The sequence below is a fragment of the Cupressus sempervirens genome, chromosome 1, assembly GCF_028749045.1.
Source record: "Cupressus sempervirens isolate cs-2001-9-10 chromosome 1, ASM2874904v1, whole genome shotgun sequence".
NCBI lineage: Eukaryota > Viridiplantae > Streptophyta > Pinopsida > Cupressales > Cupressaceae > Cupressus > Cupressus sempervirens.
Window position 1 is genome coordinate 196862323 of NC_143118.1, and position 27453 is coordinate 196889775.

Sequence of the window (27453 nt, forward strand, 5' to 3'; positions counted from 1 at the left end):
ATGAATTTTATGGGCATTACATCCCCCTTTTATATTTGTATCCCTCTCTATCTTTATCTATCCCTATACCCAATACATTGCTCCCTCTATTTATATCTATCTTCCTCTTCCTTTATCTACATCTCTATCTCTATTTTCCTCTCCCCTTTATTTATACTCAAGTATCCATCTATTTATTCATCCATCTATTTCCCTCGTATTTGCCCTCCTCTCTATCTATATATCTCTGCCTATCTATTTGTCCATATATTTTCTTGCATATCTCAAATCTATAACTCTCCTCTCTATTCCCTTTCTCCACAGCCCTCTCCTACATCTCCATCTTTATCTCTATCTTCCTCTATTTTTATTTCTTTTTTTGTCTTCCCTCCCACCTCCCCCCATCCCATCCTCCTTCCACCCACCCACTCCCCCCACCACTGTAATGTCCCCATTTTAGCAGTTGACCAAGTGTGTGTGCGTTAGCCTTGTTCTACATGGTCCCGAGGGCTAACGAAGGGTTTAATGGGATCTTGGAGTGTTTTGGCCTAGTCATTTCCAGTTTGGGCCAAAACGAAGTTGATTTACTCAGTTTCAGGCATACTTACTATTTTTAGTAAGTCGGCAGGACACAGTGCAGGTCAATTTTGGTGATTGGATTCGATACTCCTCGGTGAGAGCTTTCCGATGAGCTATCACTCGCATTATTCGGAGTTCGATTGCTAATACATTTTAATGCCTGAAGTTTTATTAAAGTAACGTCTAATTTAATTGTAAAATATTAAAGTGTTACTTTAATATTTATTTTATGGTGATGTGTACCCAAGGGAGACATAAGGGGTATTTTAATATATGTTTTATATTACACATCTTTTATCCCACATTGCCCATATGAGTTGAGCGGACCCGTGGGAATAGAATAAAAGGAAGCATCTGTGGCTTCATTAGGCAGGTTGAATATGAGAAGAAATTGGTATGTGAGTTGCAGCTCAGTTCTTGGCATTTGAGGACGTCTATCCTCTCTTGTAACATTCTAGACGTCATTCCCTTGGGGTTTGGCCTTTGGAATTCTTTGTTTTTGGCTTCATTATCAGGCAGTTTAGTTGCATTTCTGGCTACAGGCAGATTTGGTATTTTGCTCATATCTTCTTCACTACTTGTCCGACGCTTATGCCGCTTTGAGGGAATGGTATTACGAAAGTAGTGGACTGATTGAAGGACAAAGTATTGCAGCAGCAAGTTCGTAAGCATGGGCTGGAGTATTATGTCAATACTGTTGAAGTAATTAGTGAGTTGATAAATCTGCCATGTATTTGGTTTTATGAATTCTGAAAATAACATTTTATTAGCAGCAGTTCATTTCCACTTTGCATATTATTGTAGTTCCTTTCTTGTTTATGTTGTATGATACCAATTCCATGCATGAAACACAACAAACAAATAAACGTTTGATTTCCGGAGTTATAAGGGGTTTTAAGAAGTTGAATGCAAACTGTTTGACATAATTCCTTTCAGCAATTTGGTTTAGTTTTTTGGGACATCCAGGGGTGCCCATTACAACCACCCTAATATTTGTCAATATATTATCTTGCATATCTCAAATCTATAACTTTCCTCTCTATTCCCTTTCTCCACAGCCCTCTCCTACATCTCCATCTTTATCTCTCTCTTCCTCTATTTTTATTTCTTGTTTTGTCTTCCCCCCCACCTCCCACCATCCCATCCTCCACACCCAACCACACCCCCCACCCCCACCCACCCCCCATATATTTGGGGTCATGTATCCTCTATTTATCCTTCCATTGCTTTCCTTCTTATTAGTTCTCTCTCTCTCTATATATATATATATATCTTTGCCTCTCCACAACTCTCCTCCATTTCCATCGTTATCTCTATCTTCCTCTCTTTTTATTTATTGTTCTCTCTCCTCCACCTCTCGTAATGTGTCCCTCTATTTAACCATCCATCTCTTTCCTTCTTATTAGTCCTCCACTCTATCTATATATCTTTGCCTCTCTATTTGTCCATATTTCTTCTTGCATATCTCAAATCTATCCCTCTCCTCTCTATTCCCTTGTCTCCACACCCCTCTCCTCCATCTCCATCTCTATCTTCCTCTCATTTTATTACTTGCACTATCTCCCTACCCACCTCTTTCTTACCTCTCCCCATTGACCTCATATATTCTATAGGTGTACGCAATAAATAGACCACAGTTTTCTCCATTTGACCTTCCACACCTATTTGGCATCATTGCACACCAAGGTGCAATTGGTAGTTTTAATCCACTCTCTGGTTCTTACTCTACAAGTTAAAAAATGTTTTCAAAGAGAATTCAAATATTACGATATCCTCTTTAATTATTCAACTTTTACCATATACGTCCTTCATATATGAATGGTTGTTGAATGCATTGTATTTGCCTCGGGAATTGCCAGTCTTAGCAAATCGATAGGATCTCATTAAATACTTACAATCAAAGCATCACAATCTGGGAAACAGATGTTTGATAAAGGTTCAAATTCAAATTACATTCAGTTTGGTTTCATTCAAGATGAACTCCTAATACAACTTGTGCTTTTTCGTAAAAGAAAACATGCTTTCAATTAATCAATAAAAGGCATTTACAGGCACAGCATAATCATACTTCGGACCAGCCATAATTCTGTTCAAAACAGATGAGCAAGTAATGTGAGAAATTTTTTTAATTCATTTCTGAATGCATATTCCACATCCATAAAACAGAAAATTCCTTGTGACAACGAACAGATTATCTATCATGGCATAAAATTCAAATAACTCAAATTGTCACTTCATTTGTTAGCATGGTTACCCAATCATACAGTTGCTTAGTTAATTTACACTTTTATCTTAGCAAATTGAATGAGACATATTCAAGTTCAGATATTTTGCAACTGCCTCCAATAGCATCAATCAAAATTCTATTTTGCATCCTTATCCAAGTCATGAAAAAGAAATTGATTGTGCCTCACCAAACCCACTCGATTATTTACTGGCATGATGGCAATGGACATAAATTAGTCAGCCAATATAACAAATTGAGACAGCTCACTCACCCATGATACATCTTTAACTGAGGTCTATATCAATAAGGCTTCTTCTCCACCCTCGTCCTCTTCACATTCTTCATCATAATCATCACTTGTCAAATAACCAATCAATTGACAGTCCTTTTCCCCCTTAGTCTGTGATTGTTGAAGCACCTGTTGAGCCTCAGCAATCACTGCTGCTTTTGCTGCGCAAACCACCTCCATTTTGGGCAATCTACCAACACCTGTTTCAACATGAGTTGGTCGTCCCTTGGTATTTTCAGCCATAGCCATTCTTATAGCATTTCTAGAATGCAACAAATCAATATACTTATCGTGAAGAGCAGGGTTCTTTACTTGTTTCAGCACTTCAGGGCTTACTAGAGTTTTCTGAATTTGCCGATGAGAATCCTCTGAAAATCTAGAGAGTGATTTCTGCCACTTAGCTGACTTTGTCTGGGAAAATGTTGACTCCGTGCTAGGTGTATGAGCATAATCAGGTGTAACAGATGAATTAGTAATTGGAATAAGGAAAGACTGTGATGATGGATCAAATGTTTCGACAGCAGAAAAAAGATCTGTCTCATAATCTTTATCAGCATTCTTATTCCTTCTGAGCATCTGCCTTACGGTCTTATGTGCAAGCAGAATTTTTTGTTTGCTGCTCCCTGACCTTCTGCCAGTTGAACCACCTGACTTCAACAATGTATTTACATCATCAGCAAAGGGTCGGACAGGAGACTCAGAACTGTTCCCTTTAATCCTTGAACGTGGCTGAGAAACAGGTGGAGTGGGGAAAGCTGAATAAAATCTATCAAAGCATTCCTTGGATGATTTGCCTGGAACCTGCAAAAAATACTAATGTTAATGAAGAGATGATGAATAGTATTACTAAAGCTATTATGTTCCTAGAAAAAAGCCACCTCAATTAAAACTATTATTTATGGAACAATTTATAGCTAGAAATGGAGAAAATGAGATTCATAAGGTCAACCCAATATTCATGTATTCTGAGAACCAGCACAGAAAAACAATAGTCGAATAACAGAATAACAGAACGCAATGAAGTGTGCTTTTAAGGAGCAGCATAAAATGAAGAAAGAGTGTGTATCAGCATTAACACTGTAAGGTGTTAATGGCTTTAACTTGCAACATAGCAAGAACGAAAGAGCTAGGCCTATGTGTGAATCATTGTGTCTATAAATTGATCTGCCAGACCATAAAGAGGCAGCAAAGAAATCAATTAACCACAAGCAAAGTCCCATACAATTACCTCAATTCAGTACATTATTAAGTACAAGATTTTTGTTTTCAATTTCTATTTCAGCTAAGAATTTGCAGCACACAAACCTGGAATTCATTTTAAAATTCTCTGGATATGATGCGTTTGGGATAGAAAGGGTATAATAATATCTTTATACAAACACAAACTAAAGTATCCATATAACATAAGAAATTCTAGACAAACTTTAGCCAAGAAACCCTCCTCTCATGAGCACAAGCACATGATAAATGGGAGACATGAAAAGGTATTTACCTCCAATGGTACGTAACATTTTCTTGATTTTTTTTACAATTTTTTCAATTCAGGTCAGGCTTCACACCACACGTATCACATACATTACCTAGCTGCCCTCAAATACATCACCCAACTGCACTATGTATATCTTAAAAAGATTATATGTACATATATTTCTGTAAAACCTTCCCTTATTGTTCAGGCTTTGCAGATAGATACATAATGCAGCTTTATCATAATGTTGTGCTTCTCTGGCTACATCATGTAAACCACTAATAATGCATTTCACTTTCAGATCCCTGCGACAGGATGAACATGCTTCGTATGCACCAAAACGCTTTGGAGAATTTGGTTAAACTAAATTCAGTTTCAATATAGATATACAAATAGCCCTTGTATATCTAACCACCATGACAAACTCTTAAAAATGAAAGATGCAATGAACAATACTTAGAAATTAACCAGAACCAAAACAAAGCCATTTAGGACTTTGCAGTAAATATATTTAACTTCAGAAGAGAATCTTTGAGATGAAAACAGAAATGCAAAATATATATAACTCTAGACAATTATTATTACAATCAGTTTGATAAATTAATTATTAATATTTATAATTTAAACTTTAATATATAGCTTAATAAATAATAATACATATATAAATTAGGATATAAATTTTATTATAATATTAATCATACAATTATTATATATTAAATATCAATATAGTTAAATAAGGAATACTATAAACTATATTAGATTGCAGCCCAAGACTGCATTCCCATCTTATCACATGAATAAAGTTGAATTGGGAGATATTCCCAGGACAATTTAAGCTTCAGTAATTCAAGTTATTATCTGTGAATAATGGTATTACAGGTGGTGCATGAAGGTAGCTCTATGTTCTTTTTTACTGGGTTCGTTGTACCTGGAAGTGCTAGAGAAAAGATAGAACAATACATTTAAGCAGGTCTGCAAATATATGCGGTGAACTAATGGACAGAAGGAATACTACATACGGACTCAATTTATAGTTGTTTTGATTAGGTTAAGAATAGCTGAAAATCGGACTACACACTGGCAGTTGCTATGAATCCCTTTTGGGAGATTCAACTAGCCTGGGCCAAGAGCGGAATTTCCCCAATGCAATCTACAACCGGACTTTGGGGAGGTTCTGACAACGCAGCAGCAGCCCACATAAATAAATTTATTTCCATGCTTTATAGGCTTACAAGTTCAAATTTGAACAGCTCCAGATGTGATGCATCCAGGAGGTATCCACAGGGTTTCTGTGGATGCATCCACCTCCACTACTTTCTTGGACACATCGATGTCTTAGACTTACAGTCATGACTCTCCCTAGCAACATCCAAATATGTTATGTCATTCAATACTTGACAATGATAATAGGTCATGTGTGAGAGTCCTTAAGGAGTGTTCCCAATTCCCATTAATCACTCATCTTCCTATTTTCTACTTGAAACTTCATAATTCACCTTTTTTTGTATGAATTCCATAAATATAAAACAATGCTAAATTTGAACATTAATAAATTAAATGATCTAATTTCTAGATCCATTTCCATATATTTTTTACATTTTCAATGGGATTACAACTTTTGTGTATCCCCCTACTTCCACACTTCAAGCAACCTGATGTACAAAACTGAAAGAAAATACTCATGTTTGCAGAAGCTGTTCTAATGGCAATGGAGTTAATTAATCAAATAATATCTTAGGAATCTTGATAAACTCAAAGAAGAAACAACTTATGTGTATCCCCTTCTTCCATGCCTCCTGCACCTGAAGAAAGAAACATATAAAGAAAACCATTGTGTAGAAAGTGAGTCTTGAGTCATTGAAAAATTTTGTACTTAGTAAATATTAAGTCTTCTTATTTTTGTAGTACCAATATGAGTTAGGTTAGGGCAGCAACAATAAGTGTTGCATTTTAAGGATCTAGAACTGGTAATTCAAGTTCATTAGTATTTATTGCCCATGATGGGTGGTCCCACAATAGTGTGTCCCACTTTTTTTGGACATCTTGATATTTGCTGGAATTGCACATTTTTAAGAAACCATGATGATTTAAGTAAAAGTCTTATTTGAAGGAGTAAATTGAAAATGGTTAGATAAGAGCCTCTTCGATCAAACTCTCTTTGGTATAATCTGTCTATTCCTCAGCTACACTGGTAATCAAGTCTCCTTTGCACCCATTAACATGTAGTAAAAAATCAATTTAATATTAGCTTTTTGGAGGGATCAAATTAAATTATTTGACAAACCCAAAAACAAGATCATAGTTGTATATATATATAGGGTTTATATGATTTTATTTTTTACATTTTACTAAACTTACATTGTCTAGCCATTCCGCAACATGTCTCTTTGATGGGTCGGGAAAAAATATGTAAGAAATAGGTATGTAAGTTACTTTTCTATAAAAACAAAAGAAAAAATGAATTTTGATATATACAGATCAAGTTAAAGAGATCAAAACGAACATATATCTAAATTACAGTTGCTGTCACTTCAAAACTTAATTAACTAAATAAATGAAACCAATTCCATCTTCTAGATATTGGTGTTGCAAACCCAACCTTGAAATAATTACATCGAAGTCATTTTTGAGAAAAAGTCATGTTCATCCAAGGTATAGTCACTTTCAATATATATAGATACAAATCAATTTCAATATATATAGAAACTAGAAACAAAATGCAAACAGACAGTAGTTTACTCATCTTCAAATTCCTAATATTTTTGATACAATAGATGTTTGAATGTGAATTTTTTTTTTCAGAATGTTGATCTAAGTGTCAAAGTTGGTCAAAAAGTGGGGCACACTATTGTGGCCTGACCTCCATCCATGTTATTGTCAAGGCCCCTTTACAACAATTTGCAAGGTCTAGAAAATAGCACTAAGAGTGGGAAGGAAAAGGGAAGCCAAAAAGAGCACTCAAACTGGTGATTCAAGTTAGAGTACCACGAGTGTTCATTGCCCATCCAAGTTATTGTCAAGGTATCCCAATGGTTCATCCAAAAGCAAGGCTCTTTTACAACCAATTTGTAACAAAAACTGAGATGCAAACAGAAAAAACCAAAGGGTTAACAATGAAGAAGCACTATAATATTGGTTGACCGTTGAATAATTATTAAAACCACAACATTAGTGGAACAAAATGCCCACCTCCTACAGATTTTTATTTTTTTGGTAAAAGAATTGGGGTGTATGATAGGCTCACTTAGAGAAAGGCCAAGACGACTATATTTCATAATGGTGACATCTCCAAACCTTTTTTACGAAAGAACTGTCACATCCTTCCAGAATTACTTGCAAAAAAATAAGCACAAGTTTATCTATTTTATTCTAGTGTAGTATAATTTAATAGGGAAAAGATATGGACATGGGATCAATTTAAAAACATGGTGATAAATATGTTCATGGTACAGACAAAAGATGAGGTAGATGATAGCATTGGTAAATTCTTCTTAAATTGCACTCTGACCAATGTTGCCCACTCGCCTTAATTTAAGGAGCCTATGTCCACAGTTGCACAAGGAAGAACTTCATATGCAAGACCAAGGGAAACAAAACTAAGGACCACTAACTTGGATAAGCACCACTTTAAGATAAATGTATTGAAAGATCACATGGGCTTCACATGGATGCAATATTATTATGGATGGGACGGTGGGCATTAGATATTGTCCGTCATTGATGTCATTATCACGTGTAAGAAGAGGCCTTACATAGAATAAGTGATCATTCAGGAAACTGTAAGGATGGAAATATTAAAATATCTAATTAGTAATTTTAGATCTTCAAATATGTCAATGAAAAGATTAGAGCCCAAAATGTGGGGTGGGTTGCATCAGATCTTCAAATTTGTGTGCAAGGCAGGCAAGAAAATGGTTGAAGCCGCCTGCCTGCAAGTATATCTACTCGACCCCTGGTTACATTTCTTGAACAATGCACTCAAGAACATCAACAAGATCAATTAGATCAAACAAGTTGTAGCTGATGCAAAAGATGTGTAAAGTTTCATCTAAGGTTACCACACACACAAGCACTGTGTTGGTCCTTCTTTGAGAAGGAATTCATCAAACTTGTTGAATCTAGATATGCAACCTACTTCAGTTTATTAAAATGATGATTGACTTGCATCAAACTTTCAACTAATGATCATATGACACAGCTGGAATCAGAGAAAGGAGTCCATGAGAAAGCAAGGGCTGTGAGCTATGTTTCTTTCTTTGTTTAGTTGCTTTCCTCACTGTTAGAGCTCTTCCCGTACAGTTAGGTACTTCCCGTACAGTTAGGTATCTAAATAGTTAGGTTCATTACTGTAAGTCAGGCTGCAGGCGCTACCATTTATAAGGTGCTGGACGGGATATTTTGATTGGAAAGGGAGGGATAAGAAGGTTCTGAAATCTCACCAGGATGCACATCCCGGCTGTCTTAACCAGCATCCATCATCCCAGTATTCCTGGAACAGTAGGTCAACACAGGGCATCCTTTGAATGTTTGACAAGGGTTGTGAGCTAAGTTTCTTTCTTTGTTTAGTCGCTTTCCTCACTGTTAAAGCTCTTTCCCTACAGTTAGGTATCTAAAATAGTTAGGTTCATTACTGTAAGTCGGGCCCTACCATTTAATAGGGTACTGGCTAGGATATTTTGATTGGGAAGGGAGGGGTAAGGAGGTTCTGAAATCTCACCGGAATGCAAATCCCGGCTGTCTTAACAAGCATCCACTGCCCCCAGTATCCGTGGAACAGCAAGGCAACACAGGGTATCCTTTGACTGTTCCATTATTTTGGTGAACCTGAGGATAAGTTCCCCGGATGCCATCCTCAAGGGCAAGAAATCTCTGGGACAGCAGGGAACATCTAAAGCATCCCTCAACAGTTCCAGAGACAGCTGCACATCAACATCAAAATCAGGTTTTAAAAAAAGAAATTAAAACAGCATGGGGACCCAAAAATTCTCACAACACCTTGGAAAACCTTACAGCACAAATAATTTTTGACATCACTTTCAGTGGAAAATGGAAGTGATGTCAAAAATTGATTGGCAGTCATTTTCAGCATCTAGGAATGGTAAGCCACACTTATGTTAGATCATTTTTAAATTTTCTCCATTTCAAATATCTTCGAGAATTTTTTCGCTATTTTTTCCAGTCTGCTGTCAAAAAATTCAGTTTCTTGAAGTTTAATTAAATTTGGGTGAGGAAAAGAATAAAAATGTGAATGAACTGAAACCAAGTACAGAGACGTTTACAAAACTCAAGGTTAGTTGCACCAAATACCTTTTCATGTCCTTCAACAACTGTCAATATACAACAGAGGACCTTTCAATCCCATGAAACACTTGCTGCAATATGTAATCAATTGAGGAAAACTAAAATATTTAATCCAAAGGGAGTAAATTGATTTTCATGGCAATTACAGCAAGGTCAGCTACCATTTATTAGGTGAGCTTGGACTTGGAGTTAGTGTTTGTAAGGACGTAGCTTTGAAGAGAGAGTTGAAATAGCTAGATTCTCTCTTCAAATAGCTAGATTGGTTGGGGAGAGTGGGACAAAAATGAAAGGGGTGCTTGTAGGATCTATTCCAATGTGTCATTTGTTGCTAGTAAGGATGTGAGAGGCAAGGGTTTTAATAAAATGAAGTGTATGCATAGCACAATAATAGGGTTGTTGATCCATGAACAAGAGTGTGTTGATGATAGTACGCAGATGATTTTGTCATCAAATTCCTTTATAACCATGTCATCCTATTTCATGTGGCACACTTTCCACATTTCAAAGATATGTTGAAGAAAAAGAATACTATTGGATCAACTTATGTCCAATTAAGAGCATAGATTGTGCACCACATTCCTTGATAAACAATATTCCAAGGTGAACTTGTTGATGGACGACATGAGAGAAACATGGATGACTCTATTAAACTAGGAGCCAGCTTAACATGCCAAAATAATATTAGTGAGTTGCCATTGTGAGGTAATAAATTCAACTTGTTTGCTAAGTTACTTTTAGTTATAAAATTTAATTTCTAATTCGTCATTTCAATTTTTGATAAATATTAATTTTGTTTTAACTTTGTTTTAACTTTGTTTTTTAAATTGTAAATGTTGTTTGCACATATATTTGCTCTATTATATGATATCATCTGTTCTTGGGTAACAAATTAAGCTGATAAAAAACTCTCCTATCTTTGGAAAGATTTGTCAACATGCTTACTAAGTAAGGCATGGTATTTGTACCATAGATCATAATTTACATTTTGATGAGGAACATATCAAGTCTACTCTCAGAATGAGATGGAATGCAATTAGCACCCCACTTCTAATGGCTGCATGTACCCATAACGCAAATTAGTACAATTTATAGAACATATTAGCATTTTCCATCATATTTAAATCAAAATTAATACACATCATAGACCAAAAAAAGAGTTCATAATCAAAATGAGTTACAGTAATCTTTAAGTCAACATACTCAAGAGTTATATCCCAATTCCTTAACAGCTCAAATTAACACTCATTTCCACAGATAAGAAAGCATCAAACAACCACTAAATACATAACAACAACAACGAAATTATCATATGCTCAACTCAACATTCATTTCCAAAGATATGAAAGTGTGAAACAACAGCTAACCACCCAAAGGTATTTGAAGAGAAAAATGGATGCATCCTCTAATTCAAACTTTCTTTTACTTTTCTATTTTACATTTCTTCTCCCTTCTTTATTTTCTGAAAATGTCACCTGTGCATTAGAACTTTTCAACAAAGCATTGCAAAAGTAGCTTTAAGTTAATAAGTTATATGAAAGGATGTACCATGACACGCAAGCCACTCAAAAGCATACTGCAAGCAAGCCTTTCAAAATCTACAGAAAAAAAGCTAAAGCAAGAAAAAAATCAGAAGTGATACAGCCAAAATGCTAAATTTCAACAATGTGCCTGGCAACTCAAGAACTGCAGATCTAACTCAAAAAATCCCACCAATCAAAATCAACAATGATGAACCAGCTCTGCATCAAGCTGTCCCAAGAGCAATAAAAACTTACATCTCTAATATCAAGTCCCTCATCAGGTCATATTAATGACAACACTCAAGTACATGCATATACCATGATGCTTTGACTCCCACCTAGGTTGGCCTTCCCAATCTCAAATTTTGTCAACCAACATACATTTTTGCCAATGATAGATTTTGCAATGTAATTCTGGTAAACCAAACCTCCTTGCCTTCCCAACTCAATTCCAGAATCCTGTATTCCCAATCTTTAGGCCAAACGCCACTTCTAATGGCTACATGTACCCTTAACGGCAGCGATTCTTGGGTGTGAGAAATATTAAAACATCAGGAGGTACCAGCATACCAATCCAGACTTAATGATATTCTTACTTCTAATATTGCTGTGCATCTGACAGCAGCAAGCCTGCACAAGAGGACCATTTTCTGCGCAAATCTGAACAAGGTCATGGTGAAAGGAAAAGCAGTTGGTGTCTAAGGTAGAGACACAAACCTAACAAGCATTAGTCAGTGAAGAACAACACCAGAAAAATGTATTCATTAGGCTCACATTTCAATTGTATTCATGGAGATTCAGATATGTAAATGATTATAAAATTGAATGCATGATTAACTGCCTATGTTTTTAGCTGTGTCAGTCAGTCTTAATTTAATAATAGAGCCTGCCCTGAAGATTGAATAATCTGAAGACTCATCCCTAACAGCTCATTTAAATGCATCGTAATACTGAATGAAGATACCGGATTATTGTTTGAAAACTGATAATCGTGAAGTATTTTTTACTGATCAGACAGATTGACAATTGGTTTTTTGAGTTGCGCACAAATATTTGACCTGGTGAATTTCAATGAATAAACCAGCTTTTGGTTCAGATTTGCAATTAATTCAGCCAGATATATTTCAGTGGTATCGGAGCATACAAGCATGCCATCCTGCGGACAATTTGATGAGTTAATGAACTAAGAGGAATCTACAGAAAAAAAAACAGAAAGGAAACAGTATGGGGGTTGAGATGAAGATGCCGCTAGAGCATTCTACAAGAGATTTGAAGAGCTACATATTAACATTTCTGAACCATTAAGAGAAATAACATAGTTCCTGAGAGGGCTCACCCAGAAACAAAATGATGATAAGCTCATGAATCAGAAGAGTGAAGGGAGCAGTGCCAATGGAGGGAAGTCGGTTGCAGAAAGAGAAAAAAAATCAGAACAACATTTAGGGCCAAATTTCTGACAAATAAATATTTTACTGAAGGTCAGCCTTATCAAACTAGTGAGATGGATTGCCTCTATGCTGAATACCACACTCTCAGTGAAGCAGTTAAGAATGATGTGACTTTCACCAAATTCTGCAGACTAAAAGCTAAAGAAAGGCATAGAAGGAAAACGTCCAAATGAAAGGATATTCAGCACTGTTTGCGGAAGATAATGCTCCCAAATGTTTGACAAGACAAGTGGTGCATCAGCAAGGGCATAGCTGTAAAAACTAGATACATATTTCTCCTTAAATCCCATGCATGAAGAAGAGGCTATTAAGTTTGTTACCCTACATTTATAGGGAGTAGCTCATGCCTGGCGGTATTAGACGTTGACCTTGATAAGTTTTTGAACCAGAATAGGATACATAAATAACAGATAGAACAAAACACAAGCAACGCCAGACATACCCTGGGAAAGCCCTCATACTCGAGGGAAAAACCAAGCCATGCCTAAAGATAGAATCTTTGTTCAGATTTGCATAAAAAATTACAAGAGACTCTGATCCTTATGATGTCTTCAATGTCGAATGATCACTCATTGATCAATACAAACAATCAAAAGAGTGATGCTGTAAGAATCACAATACATAGATATGAATAATCAAGTCACAACTGCTCATACACAGAGCATAGTAGGCTTCATACAGCTGCTCATACATGGAGTACACAAAAACTCACAATGCAAAATAGAGACCTGATGATTACACGCAAAATTCGCACACAGATCTGAATATAGTTCACATACTCTGCTCCTTATTATGTCTTTGAATGATAACTCATTGATCAATACAAACAATCGAAAGAGTGCTGCTGTAAGAATAATGATACATAGATAGGAATAATCAAGTCACAACTGCTCATACACAGAGCATAGAAGGCTTCATACAGCTGCTTACATGGAGTACACAAAAATTCACAATGCAAAATAGAGACCTGATGATTGCACACAAAATTCATACACAGAACTGAATATGATTCACATGGTTTCCATAAGGAGCCAATGGTAATAATTAAGCAGCCTCCATACAACGTTTTTTAACAAAATATATCTCAACTTTGATCACAGATGAAGAAGAAAGAAACACAGCTTCCACGAGAGAGAGAGAGAGAGAGAGAGAGAGAGCATAGCAAACAAAAAGGTTTTGACATTTCAAACTTTCATCACCAAGAATCAGAAGCAACATCAGGAGGAGTGACGGAACTTTATTAAACAACAGTGAAGTCCTAAACAAAATGGCACATATGAAAACCATTCAAGCAGCAGAAACATTAAACAAAGCCAAATCAAACTGGCCTGAGAGTGTGGCATTGCATAGTCAACACAACCAAAAGCCACATACGAAGAAGACATCACAATGAAGAGGTGTCTGGCATCAAGAAGAAGTGTTCAAACAAAAAGGAATAAAGCAGCATGGCAAGCAAAACTCTGCATGAGCGAACCAAGAAAGAAGAGAATGTTTTACAAGCTCTGAGTGTCTCTACAACTCCAGAGCCAAAACAAAGAGTAACAGAATCACACAAAGATTTCTGAGATGCTCAACCAGGCATGCTTAGGTAAAAAAGATCTTTCTCGCTATTATAACCTTTAACAGACATAGGGGCATGCCTCTATTTCCACCATAGAAGAGTTCAGCCAAAGGTTGATTGGTAGGTTTGATAGGACAGATCAATAAATTTGTTTCAAAGACCCCGCATGGTTGAAACAGGAGGGCAAGGTGGAGGATTGAGTCAGAATTTAAAAGGCTTGCAATGATGGTTCTGGACGCAACAGATAGAAGACTCATTGTCCTATTTTTGGAAGGTTTAGCAAAACCTCTGGAGAGATTTGTAAGGTCAATTAATCCAAATACCTTACAACATGCCATTATAAAAGCCTTTGTTTTGGAGGACTCGGTGACTAAGAACAACTTTTCATTTAAAGGGAAACTCAATCATGAGAGTAAGCAGAAAAAGGTAATTCAAGAGGAGCCCAAAGTCCAAGCCAAGCCAAGTAAAGAAGATAATAAGAAGCCAGAGTTTGCGAGGAGGAGTGAGTTACATAGAAGGAAGAAGTGCTTTACTTATATGGAGCCATGGGTGCCCGGTCACAAATGGTGTGGTAAGCATCAATTGCATTACATAGAAGTTAATTCTGATGTTGATGATGCTTCAAATAGTGGCAATGAGGGCAAGGATATCGTAGTCATAGTACATAGTGCCACAGCTTTACTTTTAGAAGCTTCTAAGTATTAGTCATTTAGAGTGAGAGGATTGGTTAATGGACAACAAGTAACGTGCTTAGTCGATAGTGGTGCAATTCACAATTTTGTAAGTGAGAACTTGGTAGCAAGAGGAGAATTGCCATTAAAAGAATTTTCAAGGTTGTATTATGATGGTTGATGTTTTTCTAGAGGAAACACAACAAGAGAGTACTACAAATGAACATTTGTTTTAATGACTACATCATCCAATGATTTCTATATGATAGGGATTGTTGATCCAATGTCATATTAGGAATCCAGAAGTTGAATTCTCTTGGGTGGTACATTCAGAACTTTCTACAGAAGGGAAGGAAATAATTATCAAGACCTTAGTGAATAAAGTGCCACAAGCAAAAACGATCACAGCAATGCATAACCATGAGTGGAATGGACAGTCTTACCAATCAATTCTCCAGGATATAAAGAGAATGAGGATGCAACTGTTTCTCAAGTGTGACATTTATCATGAGCTTTCAACCTAAGTTACAGGTTCATGTTCAGGGATGGGTGCAGTACACAAACCCGGTACGTGGGTACATGAAAAAAAATTTAGGGGTTTGGGTACGTGTGTGTGTGTGTGTAAATGCATTATATATACAGAATAAAAGAAATATACAGAATTGTAAAACTAAATCATTTCATAATATGATATTTGATCATTGATCAATGCCAAATGCCAAAGATAAATATTAAATGTCAATTGATGTCTGAAAAATATTTGACTAAGTCATATCAAGTACCCACAGACGAAACTGTACCAAATGCGTACCCAAACCCAGTTCGTAACCTAAGGATGTGAACTCGGAAACTCAGCATTCAACATATTATGCAACCATTGAGGGAAAACTGGAGTATGTAAAACAGATGGGTATACAAGCACTCATGAGTATGCAACATGTTGTTAATCATATTTCAGTCTACAACGAGAGTACAAACTGGTGGGACTATGATGAGACATTGGAAGGAGTGTTGATGAGCATAACCATGGGAATATTTTCACAGGACAGTTGTAGATTTCAATAATGATAATTGCATCAGAGTGAAGCAGCAGTGCAATATAGTACTTCTCAAATCTACTGGTTTGGGATCCTGGTGGTATAGAAGAATTGTTCGAGGACAAGCAATGTTTGGGCAAGGAGTACTATAATGTCCCAAATATTTAAGGTGACATTAATTACAATATTTTTTATCAAGTTGTCAAAAATAAAGGAAACATTTAAACGATGACTTAATATAAATTAATTAAATTAAATAATAATAGAATAATATAACAATGTTAAATGTCACTTCAATAAATAAAGATTCCCCAGAAAATTAAAAGCTATAGATCAAGCCAAGTCAGCCTAATGTCCTAAATTCTTCTTGGAGTTCTTTATAAGGAGGGAAATCAAGCTTGCTTGGATTTGATACAGTTTGAAATTTCTAGAGATGGAAACCTTTAGGAGTTTGATAGGAGAGTTGGACGAAAACCTGGCTCTTCTAGAGGGATGGATTCACGATGGAGTCTACATCTGTGCCAAAATTGAGAAGTCTCAATTGGAGACAAATTTGTAAGGTTTGGAGGCCGATTTCAGAAACATATATTTATTTTCTGTAAGAAAATAATTTATAGGTTTGAGGGTTATTTCAGAAATAAATAATTTATATTGAATAACAAACTATAAGTCTATATATTCTGAATAATTGCCGTGTGGAATTTTGTTAAACTTTCCAGGCCACAGCTATTGTTGAAGTTTGGAAAAAAAGTAGATATTAAGCCATGAAAGTCTAAAGAATCATATCTATCACCAGTTTAATATTTTCATTTTGCATGAACTTTAGAGTGAAGATGATTATTTTGTGAATAATCAGTTGGAGCAGCATATTTCTAATATATAATCAAAGGCTTGGCTTTCAATTTCTGTATGTTTTTAAGTATAATGAAATTTTAAAAAGCCACTCTAAATGGTTTTTCTGCTAATTATGGGAATTTCTGTATGTTTTTAAGTATAATGAAATTTAAAAAGCCACTCTAAATGTGCCCAAATTTTCAGAAACATCTTATATCAACTTTCCCTTATAAGACAAATATGACCAGTTCAGATTCATGCTCGAATCCCTCATAAATGTCTTCAAAACTCTAGCTGCCATTGCCAAAACCTTCAGAAAATTAGTGTAGGTCTCACATGGACATCCTACTTGTCTTTTTTTATGTTAGCTTCAATGGTGCTCAGAAACATGCAGACATATTGCTGTAGGATGTCCAAATCTGATCCTGATAACTCTGAATTGCACCTATAAGATGGACTCGAAAACTAATAAGGAAATGCAACTCTGAAAAATGATGTGCTAGACATCACAGAACAAAGCCTTTCCACCAAGCACACCATTCTGATGGGAGCTCATATGCCTCAACTCTCTCCAAAACAAAGGACACTCAAGGGCTTCGAAGCTCAAACCAGATATTATTGTGGCAATAGTGAAAAGACTGATCAAGTAACGTGCTCCAAAAGATACCTAATATGTTATATAATTACTGGGAAGAATTTTATATCAGTCACGTATCCAAATAAAGGCCCCAAAGTGGTTCAATAGGTTCCCTAAATTCCAATGCCCCCTTTCCCTCTTCTGCACATGTTTAATGGTAATACTTAAAGAACATGCATCTTGACTTTAAGTCATTAAACTTCAAAGGGGAAAATATTAAGTCTTTACGCTAAAAGTCACTTATGTAATATAAAATGGTGTGCCCACAACTTAAAATCACTTAAGTTGCATAAAAAGACGTGTCCGCAACTAAAGAGTGGAATAAAGAACAAACCAAAGATACTAACAATTGCCCAATAATGCTGTAAATCCTCTTGCTCTTGCGTAATCTGATGATAAGGACAACCGATGCATAATTAATTCTCATGGCTTCAGTTGGAAACATTACAGTTCCTCACTTGCATAAAAGTTTTTGAAGCTACTCAAGGCCAAATGACATAACTAAAGGCTATTACTAAACATTAATTTACATCATCAGGGGAACAAAACAAAGAATAAGAAGAGAAATTATTGATGTTTCATTAAGTAGGCTCATGTTGCTATTGTAATGAGGAAATAATGGCTAGGTAGTTCTGGATCTAACCACTGAAACGATTTATAATTATATACAGTTTTTTTTATGCTGCTTTAGCTCTCCAAAGTCCAAACTCATTAATCAGTCATCTCAAATGATTGGTTGCATAACTCCTCTACACGATATAAATCCCTACCAATATCTACATAACAAAGCTTCAGAAATCTGAGTGGTGCACTGTTTATACCCCAAAGATCCGACAATTATGGTCACAACCATTTGCTCGCACGAGGAAAGTAAACCGCTTTGAATAAAATCTCAATTTCATATAATTTCCCATAGATGGGCTCGAGCATGTCAGCGAGGTTCATGATAAAGGGAAAGATTCATAGCTTTCATCAAACCAAAATAGATTTCGTGAAGATTGGAGCCCTCAAAGCTTGACTGAATAAACATTAATTTCATGGGAAGCTAGGGGGAAACCGTTTGCCACGGGCAGGTAGAATACTCGAACATAGCAAGGGAATATCAACCCTTATTCGGTATTAGTTCTTAAGGGGTACCATGGTTTAAAACCTTGAAAATACATTAGAATCACAAAACAGAACAGTTGTGACCTGGTAAAAGCAGATTCACAAAGTATCATTCAGGAAACCATCGATATGTCTATCCCTAACTAGTAAATTCAAAAGATGGCCCAAGATTGCTGTGATATTAACCAAACTAGGAATACTAAGTCCATCAAACATTTCACAAGAAAGGTAAGCAAACGTTCTTGGTCATCCGTATTAGCTTTCTTATAGCTCGTGTTTGGCAGCCGTTTTCCTTCAGTAGGGCGCACTCTCCTCGTTTAAATTAAAAATTAATGAAACTGAACTAGTTAAATCAACTAGGAACATGAAGAGAATGTGCATAAATACAAACCAACTTAGCAATCTGCTTCCAGAAATTGGGAAGGGGCTTGATTGTGTAATAAGCATTGTGAAGGGCAATGTCCTGCTCTTTGCTCCAACCCTCGCAGCTCGATCCTCCCAAAAGCGGCATACATTTCTTCTGCTTCTTCTCTTTTTGCGAACACCCATCATTATTTTCCTTTTCGGAATCGGAATCGGAGACAGCGTTTTTGCTGAGCACTGTCTTCTTCTTCTTCTTGGCCCTCTTCGTCTTCTCATTAGTTTGGTGTATTAGAGGGCTTGGCAAACATAGCACAAATTCTTCTGGATACACGGAGAGATTAGGTTGAGCAGTCGCGTTGTCCTCTGGCTTGACAGAATCACGGCGGTTGGAAAGCCTAGCGGATCTTCTGTGTTGTTTAGCTACTGTGGTTTGTTTCCGTGGGTTAGCGATGCGTGCCATGACAAGATGAATATTAGGGCTTTCGCCCTCTCATACGCGCCTCACTGCATTTTGAAATCCACTCTACCGGCCGCAAGCAGCGTATTTTGTAACATACTCTGTAATCGGGCTGTTATTTCACCATATTTTTCATTTGCTTGGCTGGGGTTCTTTCGAAAGGTTTCCTTCGAAAGGTTTCCTAAGATCTCTCAACGGCTAGCGTTTTAAATTTTTCTGAGTATTATTATTATTATTATATAAACCGTATCATAAATTTTGTAATAATAATATTAGTCTAGCTTCAAAGTTTGTAAAAATAATAATAATAGTCTAGCTTCAAATTTTGAGGAAGTAAGTAATTTTATATTGTCTTTTAGCAAGAAGTAGTAGTTTTATATTATCTTTTAGTGAGTTAAATTTCTTAGCATGTAATTAAATTCAAAAAATAAAGATAAATTTTTAAAATTATAAATAAATGACATTTGAAGTAAAATGTTGAAGACTGTGCAGGAAAAGGAGATTTCTCTATAATAATGGTAAAAGAGTAATTTGACATTATGTTATTGACTCTTTAAAAAATTAATGTCTTACATTTTGTTTTTTTTATTATGTTAAATAAATTTCTTATTCTAAACTTTAATTTATCTCTCTTCTAATTTTATTTAGTCATCTCCCTATTTAGCATTTTTGACCCTCTTGTCGACAAGGTTCTTGTACTGCCCAACACATAATAGAATAGATTGAGGCATCATGTTCTCTCTTTAAAGGAAAATCTATTCAATGGTTGAAACATTATCACTCTAAGGCATTAGCAATTGAGTCTTGATTGTGCTTTAAATAACCCAATGAATGCACGTGATTTTGTTGATATCATAAAGGAGCTTAAACCAAGAAGCTAGAATTTTATTCCTACAAGATTTCTCAAATATCCTCACATTCAAGTGTGGGCTGATAAAATTGCCCTTGAGGTTTCCCATTTATAGGAGCTCCTTAAGCATTGGGGAAACGCTTCTTGCATTGTAGCCAAATCTATCCAGATGGTTCAACTTATGATGCTCGTTTCACTCCTCATGGTCGGTGTCATGGTAGTAGTGACTATAGCAGGTGAGGTGATTCTCAGTCTTAGCTTCAATGTCGTTGTTTTCCTCCTCATCATCATTTGCCACAATGTTTTGTTGTGCCATCATGCCCACGAGGTTCTCCCTCAAGTAGGGTAGTGGTGGTTGCACCCACTTGGCCACCTCTTGTTGCCATTGGCTAACTAACTAGTGACAATTACTCAAATTAGCCCTCCTCTTGCAAAGGCTTCCCTCTCCCCTCAAAGAGAAGACAAGAAGGAAGAAAATAATAACAACGAATGGACATTACTAGATCTCAAATAAACATAGGAAACTAGTTCGAGATGAAAGAAAGATGAATTGGATCGCCCACCTCCTTCCACCACTACTCTATGTTAGAGTAATAAGATGTTGCCTTATTAATTTATTTATTTTTATTTAATTATTAAGTCACTTATTATCTCTAGTTTACTTAAGCTAAACTTTAGGCATATAATAATTAATTCTTTTATTAATTATTATCATGCAACTTAGGTTTTACTTTGTTAGGGTTTTGATCTCCTTTTATAAGGATTGAACTCTTTGTAATTTTATACATTCACTTTTGATAATAGCAATCTCTTTTTTTGCTCATCAAGAATGTCTCGTCTATGGATTTGGGAATTCCAACTTTCATAGCTTTTTGCTTCTCTCTTCTATGACAAGTGTTTGCATACAGGTGATTCTAAGGAGCTGTGGGGTTTATCTTTCATCAACTTAAACATGGTATAAGAGCTCCAAATCTTCATGCCTCTGTTTTGTTTATGAGAAGTTTGGCTTGGCTTTCAAATCTATGCTTTTTTTTCTAGAGGGTTTCATTTTTCAGAGTTATTTTGTATTGAATCTGGGGGACACTAATTTTCAGGTCACTTTAAGCCCAAATGAACATCATCGTTGAGCTCAGAGCACCCAAAAACACTTATTTCCATATAAAATTTGTCCAATTTCAACACAATTCAAATTTGAGGCAAAAAATTGCTCCAGGATTTGTTCTCGATGTGATGATTTTTTTTATTTTTGGCACGTTTCCTAAGGCATTGATTTTTAGATTCATTGTTACACAAATCAAGATTTTTTGTTTGAAATTCGAGGTTGACACATTTCCCGAGGTGATGCTTTTTTGAATTTTGTACAGAAATTGAGATTTTTGGCACAATTCCTGAGGCAATGATTTTGTTTTTTGGTACAAAATTTGAGATTTTTGGCAGACAAATCAAGGCAATTTTGGTACAAGGCTAACACACTTCCCGAATCAGTTTTGGTACTACTGGGCACACTTTTTGGGGCATTCTAGCATGGATCCTGAGGTGATTTTTTTTGCTTTTCCAACACTTTTTTGACATGCGTGTGGTTTTTTGGCCATAACTTTCTCATCCAGACTCTGTTTTTCAATCCGAAAGAAGCGTTGGAAAGTTGATTTTGAGTCTATTGTGATGGTGTAGTTTATTTAGTTTTTTGATACTATTTGGTGGTCTTTTGGCTGTCAAATTCAGAAGTTTTGTTTTACACTCCGAGAGACATATTTTGAGACATTCTATTTTCCAAATTCTGCTCTAGGCACATCCCATTCATTTTTTTTCTTTTCTGTATTCTAATGGATATCTTGGTCTCAGGTTTGGGGATTGATTTTGTTGTTTCAGATGAATTTTCATGGGTTATACTATCTATTGTATCAACCTTATGTCTCTTTTGATCTTTGTTGACATCCTTTTGTAGTATTTTTGCAAACGCACTGAGATAAAGTGTCACTCTATTGCATTTCAAGATCTTGGGCATCTTTGTATTTTGTTGTACTTGCACTATATTATAAAGTGCCTTGGGGGGTTTTATGTTGGCCATATTTGTCATCTTCCTTTGTTAAGTGAGTGTTCCTTCCATGACATTAGCCTCATGATGTTTCAATGACATGTAGTAGTATAGGCGTTTGTGCTTCTTTTGCACTCGCGATGTTCCTAGTTCTTTTTTTCTACATGAGATATTGTTGGAAGCATGAATGTTAATGATATTCCTATGGGGGAGCATTGTAGAAACATGATTAGATCATTATCGTGATGATATGTTACATTCATGATTATGTTTGTCATTGATGTCAACATAACAGTTTTATGTGGTATCTGACAAAAGAATAGTAGTAAAGATCGAGTTGGTATCAACAGATCATTGAGCATTTTCACTAAGTGAGGTTAAAGGGAGATACTACTAAGTTTCTAGTATATGCAGTTAACCTCAAAAACATAAGTTATTAAGTTTGGAAGAAGTTATGCAAGTTTTTGTGAAGACTATCTTGAGATCATTTTTATAGAGGCATGTTCTGGTAAACTTGTTATATCTCTTAGCAGAGTTGTTATTTTGAGAAGCAAGGTTAAAGGCATTTAGAAGACATGTTGGAGATGATGTGACTAAGTTTGATTGTCATAATATCACATGTAACAAAAGTTAATCAAGTTACAAGGCAAAAGATTAATGTTGTCACTAAGTGTAACGTGTTCTTAATGAGGTCCTATAATAATTAATTGAGAAGGTGTAATAGCCAACTTAGGGAATTGTTTTATGGATTTTGTATAAAGGAAGGACATTTTCCTTTGTTATGTAGGAATGAAATGAACAATTGCAAGAAGCAAAAAGAGCAAAACAAAAAAGGATAAGAAGAGTTGAGCAAAGTTTGAGAGAACTTCATTGCCAAGGTTTTATTTGAAGATCCAAGGTTTGATATTTAGATCAAAGATTTATGACCTAGTCTACAAGGTCTAATAGTGATTGGTCTAGTTGACAGGACATAGGAAAGAGGTTAAAGCACAATACAAATAATTATTCTGCGAGGAATAGTTGAGAGATCAATTGGACAGTGAGTTCAGTGGTCTTGCCCCATAAGTTGTTTGAACAGTGGGTCCTTCTATCCTCTTCAACTCCTAATAGGGTTGGAATCTCCTAATAGGGATTTAAAGTATCCTAATAAGGACTCTTATGTACTAAATGTGTTTATTGACTCCTAGCATGGTCTATCCTCTAACAAGGAATATATATATATATATATATATATATATATATATATATATATATATATATATATATATATATATATATATATATATATATATATATATATATATATATATATATATATATATATATATATATATATATATATATATATATATGTTAGTATATCTTTGTGGGCATCATTCCCACCGGGGTTTTCCCTCTGATCAAGGGTTTTCCTAGTTAAAAAATCTGGTGTAATTGTGTATGTGCATCTTGTTATGGTTGTTTTTTATTTTGATTGGATGATTAAGATTAATTGAGGTTGTTAATTGTTTTAATTGGATAATTGATTCACTGCCCCCTCTTAGTTATCTTGGTGGACTATTATTTCTAACAATTGGTATTAGAGGATCAGGTCCTTGGAGATAAAGTTTAACAACTTTGGGAGATCCATGATGAACATATTCCAAAAGGATAGTCCAAAGATTGATGGAACAAATTATGACAGTTGGAAGGAAAAGATGAAGACACGTTTGTTGTGTATGGTTCCGGGATATTGGATTTTGATGAAATTAGAAAAGATAATTATTGTTGAAAGTGCTTTGGAAGCTTGTACCAAGGATGAGAGAGAACTTTTCATGTGCAACATGAGAGCTAGAGAAGCACTATTGTCTGCACTTCCTGAAATAGAGTACAACCAGGTAAAATCACTTAATACTTCTCGTGAAATTTTGAAAGATTTGGAAAATAGTTTTGAAGGCGATGAACATTCTAAGAAATTGAGGCTACAAAGTTGGATCTATGCATTTCAAGATGCTAAAATGATGGAAGATGAATCTATAAGAACATATGTAGGCATAATATCAGAAATTACTACATGTATTAGATCTCAAGGAGGAACCAAGGAAGATGATGAGGTGATCTAGAAGATATTAAAGAGCTTAACACCACCATTTAAGCAAGCAGTTCAAATGATACAATTGTTCATCTCTTGTACCAAAGATTTCACCAAGGAAACATTACTTGTAAGACTTGAAGTAGTTAAGAATGATCTTAGCAGTCCAAAGAATTGACCATAAAAAAGACAACTTTCAATGCCCTAAACATTTGACCTAATATGTCAAGGAGCACAAGTGTTAGAGGAGATTTTGCCAGCAATAGCAGAACTAATGAGGATAGAAAGATAGAAGGAGTAGCCCTTCTGGTAAGAAACTCTTTAATGTTAGAATTGTAATGAGTTTGGTCATTATGCATCTAAGTGTCCTAAAAGAGAGAAAAAAATATAAAGGAAAGTTCAAACCTCAAAGAGATAGAGATTGTTTGTATGCCAATGAAGAAGATGAATCTAATGAACAAGAAATAAGTGCTAGTGATGATGAAATAGGATTTGTGGATGTTAAAGAAGAAATTCCAAAGAAAATGGCTTTGGTATCACATGTTGAAAAGAAATTTGATTGGATAATTCACAGTGGTTGTCCACATCATATGACTGGTGATATGAACAAGTTTGTTGACTTTAAAAGTTATGATGGAGGCATTATCAGAGTTGGAAACAATGCAACTTGTCATGTTAAAGATATTGGATCAATAACTCTTGATGGTAAGACTAACATTGGGGATGTATCTTTTGTTGATGGTTTGAAACACAATCTTTTGAATATTGGACAACTAGTGGCTAAAGGTTATCAGTTATAGTTCATAGAGAAGACATGCATGATCAAAGACAAAGATGGAAAGGTAATTGGAACAGGAACCAAATCTAGAGGTAATGTATTTCAGCTAAATCCCACTGAAATGACATGTTGGTTGCAAACATTGATGAAAGTTGGTTATGGAATAAGAGATTTTGTCATATAAAGTTTGACAACAATGTGAAAACTAGTAGTATATTTGCAGTTAGAGATTTACCTAAGATTGTAAAGCCTAGTAACACAATTTGCAAGGAGTGTGTATTGACAAAGCATACCAGAACCTCTTTTTCTAGCAAGAAGTTTACTACTACAACAAAGTTGGAGATTGTACACACAAACCTTAGTGGTTGTACAAAGACTAAAGGATTCTATGGTGCAAGGTACTTCATGATTATTGTTGATGACTTTTCTAGAATGATGTGGGTTACATTTCTTAAAGAGAAATATCAGGCATTTGATAAGTTCAAGATATTCAAAAATAGAGTTGAGAATGAATCAAGTGTGATGATTAAATGTTCAAGATCAGATAGAGGAGGATAATTTACTTCAAATGAGTTTAACATCTTTTGTGAAGCTAATGGAATCAAAAGACAATTTTCAATTCCTAGAAACCCTGAACAAAATGGCATTGCAAAAAGAAGAAACAGGTCAGTAACAGAAGCAACAAGAGATATGTTAGCTAAGAATAATGTATCCAAGATTTTTTGGAGAGAAGCCATGAATACAAAAATCTACACTATGAATAGAGTGTAAGTCAGGAAAGACACAAACAAGACCCCTTATGAACTGTGATTTGGTCACTCACCTACAATTAAGCATTTCAGAATTTTTGGTAGCAAATTTTATATCAAAAGAGATGATGATGTTGGTAAATTTTATGCTAGAAGTGATGAAGGTATGTTTCTTGGTTATTCATTGAAGAGCCGAGCTTATAGATGTTATAATCTCATAACTAAGACTATTGTTGAAAGTGCAAATGTAAGAGTTGATGAGAAATTTAGGATACAAGGAAGAATAGTTGACTACAATTCTGATGATGAGAATGTTGTTACTAAACCAAGGAATGATGAAGTATTCTTTGAGACTAAAAATGATTTGTAGAATGAAGAAGAGTAAAGGTAGGAACAAATTTTAGAACCTAAAATAGAGCTAAGAGTTGAGATGACAACTCGTATTTCTAGTAAGAATATGACAAAGAATTATCCACCAGAGCAAGTCATTGGAAGCAGAGATAAAGGTGTGATGAGAAGAAGTAGAATCAATGAAGAACTATGTCTGATATCTCAAGTTAATGTAGATGAGGCATGTAAAGATAACTATTGAAAGCAAGATATGAAAGAAGAATTGGATCAAATAGTGAAGAATGAGACATGAGAATTAGTCCTTAGACTAGTAGACAAGAATGTGATAGGAACAAAAGGGGTATTCAGGAACAAGATGAATGAACAAGGTGAAGTTGCAAGGAACAAAGCAAGATTGGTATGTAAAGGTTACTCACAACAAGAAGGAATAGACTATGATGAAATCTATGCTCCTATGGCAAGAATTGAAGCAATAAAGTTATTCTTAGCCTATGCAACACATAAGAAGTTCAAAGTGTATCAAATGGATTTGAAGTCAACATTTCTAAATGGAAAACTTGAAGAAGAGGTATACATAGAACACCCTAAAGGTTTTCCTTTAACAAATGACAAGGACATTGTATGAAAATTGAAGAAAGTATTGTATGGCTTAAAGAAAGCCCCAAGAACCTAGTATGCAAGTTTAGAAAAGCATTTAGCAAAACTTGGATTTAGCAAAGGTATGATAGACAATAATCTATACTGGAAAAAAATAGATGATGGATTGATGATTTTGGTGATATTTGTTGATGATATCATATTTGGAGGAGATGATAATGAAAGTGACAAGTTTTCAAAAGAAATGAATAAGGAATTTGAAATGAGTATGATAGGAGAGATGGAATATTTCCTAGGATTACAGATTGTGCAGGATAAAGAAGGAATCTTTATCTCTCAGACTAAGTATTTGAAAGATCTATTGAAAAGGTTTGGTTTGGAAACATGTAAACCAGTTGGAACACTTATGGTGACTGGACACAACTTATCTACAAAGGATGAGACACCTATTGTTGAGTAGAAGAAGTACAAATCTATGATTGGAGGATTGCAATATCCAATTCACACAAGGCCGGATATAGCAAATACAGTTGGAATTGTTGTA

General features: G+C 35.3%; 1 protein-coding gene across 1 annotated transcript; it reads right to left on the reverse strand.

The window, feature by feature from the left end:
- Positions 1-2775: 2775 nt before the first annotated feature.
- LOC149576786 (uncharacterized) lies at positions 2776-19634 on the reverse strand. Its single transcript, XM_089819963.1, has 2 exons — positions 19050-19634; positions 2776-3875 (listed from the first exon to the last, which is right to left on the reverse strand). The coding sequence occupies exons 1-2, from the start codon at positions 19479-19481 to the stop codon at positions 3081-3083; spliced, it is 1227 nt and encodes a 408-aa protein (XP_089676089.1). The 5' UTR covers positions 19482-19634; the 3' UTR covers positions 2776-3080.
- Positions 19635-27453: the final 7819 nt, after the last annotated feature.

Excerpts from the sequence above, each read along its gene's own strand:
- LOC149576786 (XM_089819963.1), bottom strand. The coding sequence starts at position 19,481 with ATGGCACGCATCGCTAACCCACGGAAACAAACCACAGTAGCTAAACAA. Across the intron at positions 3,876-19,049 it reads GGAAGCAGATTGCTAAGTTG|GTTCCAGGCAAATCATCCAA; the intron begins GTTTGTATTTAT and ends TATTTTTTGCAG.